The sequence below is a fragment of the Silene latifolia genome, chromosome Y (assembly GCF_048544455.1).
Source record: "Silene latifolia isolate original U9 population chromosome Y, ASM4854445v1, whole genome shotgun sequence".
Lineage (NCBI taxonomy): Eukaryota > Viridiplantae > Streptophyta > Magnoliopsida > Caryophyllales > Caryophyllaceae > Silene > Silene latifolia.
The window spans coordinates 387,999,636-388,002,430 of record NC_133538.1 but is presented as its reverse complement, the minus strand read 5'-3'; the positions used below and the strand labels follow the sequence as shown (position 1 = coordinate 388,002,430).

Sequence of the window (2,795 nt, the reverse complement as noted above, 5' to 3'; positions counted from 1 at the left end):
TGCGACTGTGTGGTGAGCTTGTGGTCAGGAGTACCCGGGTCACCCACCTAGCAGGGGAGGATTCTGGGCTTGGCTGCGGCCAGCCTCCTGGCACAACGGGGACGTGTTATTTAAGTGGGGGAGTTTGTAACACCCCGAGAGATTGAGAGGGAATTGTCCCACATCAGGAAATTGAGTGGCTTATGAGATATTTATAAGGACTTCCACCCACCACTTAGTAACAAGGCCTTGTGCTTTTGGGCTTAAGTGAGGACAAATAATGGGCCCAAAGGTACACATCCCATCTTATTGGGGTTGTGTTACGACGGTGGTGGATCGGGTTGTTATAGGTTGCCGTTGGGAATAGACTTGGATGACATTGGGTCGAGGTTGGACAGTACCTCGTTTGGGCTCTTGTAGTCGGCATGAGCGGAGATGCAGTTGTATTAGGTGGATCGGGTAGATGAAGTGTGTTTTCCGTGGTACCTCCAAAAGTGTCGGGAGGTGGGAGATTTGTTGACATGATAGTGGGTCCCTCTATTTTGGAGTGAAGTAAGTTTGTCAACAAGTTTGCAATAATTTTACATAAAGCAATATGAAATGAAGAAATGTATGTCTGCATGCATTTATTGTTGTGAGCAAAGTAAAATATGGTGGCTCATGTATGAGGTTCACTTGCCTATAAAAGGAGATGGACGAAGCTCAGAATATGCATCCCTCAATCCTCATAAGTGAGTTATAAGTGTAATAATAAGAGTAGTCTTAAGCCTCTTGTGTATATTACTCTTGTTGTAAGCTCTGCGCGTGATCAATAAAATCCTAGTGCAACCGCAGTGAGGACGTAGCCAATTTGGTGAACCTCGTTATATTTGTGTCCCTGTTATTCTTGTCTTTATTATTGTGTGTGTGGTCATACATATCCCTACGAAAATCTCCTACATGGTAAACTAGGAGGTTTATACCTCAAGTAACATAACTCCATCCTACTAAATAAATAATTCAGACAAATTGGTAGGTAATCACAATTAGAGAAGAAAAATGAACCGGCCTCATAACATAACACGTTTCCAGAGGTCTTCACCGCAACAATGTGCGTAAATTCAGTGAAAACCTTGTTCAAAACCGGGCAATGAAACTCCCCTGGAAGAGATGTAACAAAAGATAAAATGTTAGCTACAAATTGAAGTATAATTGACCGACATATTTATGATCACAGATATAGAAGCATAAAAAGATGATTATCCTCCTAATCCCCATTTCATCCTCCCTCGACAATTTCATGTTATGTAACATAGAATACACTTGAAACCGATAAAAACACCTAGCTTATCAAGACTCAAATAGCAATAGAAAAAAAAAAACATTTTGCGTACAAAGTGACCAATTGGTGCCCTAACCGCCAACTTTTGAAGTTCATATACATTTACGCACATAAATCAACAAAAATTGATACTTGTAGTTGCTAGCGCAATGGTTAAGTAGTGAATAATTCAAAGATGAGGTCAACTGGTCAAGGTTTTAACCTTTGGCTGCTTATTTTTTTGCTACAACACACGGCAGTGGCTAGACTAACACATACACAACGAGCGAGATCATACAAATGTGATTTCCAAATTCAGTCATTCATAGATAAATTACAAATCAACAAACATACATATTTCAACCAAAACAAAAGGAAAAGGCGATACCTTCGGAATTCTTATGGAAGTTAAGAGGAACAAGATCGGGAAGCTTAAGCGGAGCTCCAGTAACCGGATTTTTGCCATACTTCCTAATATACGGAATAATATGCCTATTCAACCACATTCAACAAAAACAAATTAAACCTAACAATCAACAATTCACTCCAAACCACACAAAATCAGAAAGTGAAAGAAACTAACATAGTATCGAAAACGCAACCATATTTGGTGCAAACCGGAATGTCGAAAGGTGTAAACGTAAGCCTACAATAACAATACCGATAAATAAATCAATTAAATTGAAATAAAAAGGAGTAATGAAGAAAGTAAAGATGAGAGGGTGAGGAGTACGCGCAACAGTAGAAAGGGAGACGTTTGAAAGGAGTACGGAGGTCTTTGGATTTAGCGCCGCCCCATTCGGTAGCCCATTCCGTCTTCGTTATGAACATACGATCTTTGCTGTGTTGTTTTTTTTCCCATTTTTTTGAATAGTACTGTCTTTGTGTTACTGTTCAAGTATGTGGTGTTTTGATGGTGGTTGGTGAAGCGGCCGCGTTAGTTTTGGGTTTATGGAGGTTCCGACGGCGGAGATAGAAAAAGGCTCTCGTCTCTCCGGTATTCAATCCGTATCTTGTTTTTGGAAAATCAAGCCGTTCACAAAAAAATTGATTTGTATGCTATACGGACTAGGACTAGAGCTATTAGCTAGCTATACGACTAGAGCTATTAGCAAGCAATACTAAGAATGATATATTTACTAAATTACTAATTTTCATGCCCATGCGTTATACAAATACTAAGAAAAGTTGCAACTATAGTGTCTTTCATTACTTATTTCGAGTTTTATTAACAAATGAAGTAAAATAGAGGGATGATGGAGATCTAAATAGTAAAATATATTTTCATGTCAAATACAAACCAAAATCCCACAAACATATGATAAATTTGAAACAAACTTATCATATTCCAATTTCCATATTTCCATATTTCCATCCCTTTTTTTTCTCCCTCCATCTTATTCCTTCTCTTTTCCTATATTTTTTTTTTTCACAAACCAAAGTGTAAGTAAGTTACATGACTTTAAATAGATCAATATCAATCAATTCAATATAAACTACTTATAGGCATCAAAAC

General features: G+C 38.1%; 1 protein-coding gene across 1 annotated transcript; it reads right to left on the bottom strand.

The window, feature by feature from the left end:
• Positions 1 to 358: 358 nt before the first annotated feature.
• LOC141628681 (peptidyl-prolyl cis-trans isomerase CYP65-like) lies at positions 359 to 2,363 on the bottom strand. The gene is made up of 4 exons (XM_074441789.1): positions 2,013 to 2,363; positions 1,863 to 1,925; positions 1,668 to 1,771; positions 359 to 1,119 (listed from the first exon to the last, which is right to left on the bottom strand). The coding sequence occupies exons 1-4, from the start codon at positions 2,108 to 2,110 to the stop codon at positions 902 to 904; spliced, it is 483 nt and encodes a 160-aa protein (XP_074297890.1). The 5' UTR covers positions 2,111 to 2,363; the 3' UTR covers positions 359 to 901.
• Between the last annotated feature and the right edge of the window lie 432 nt (positions 2,364 to 2,795).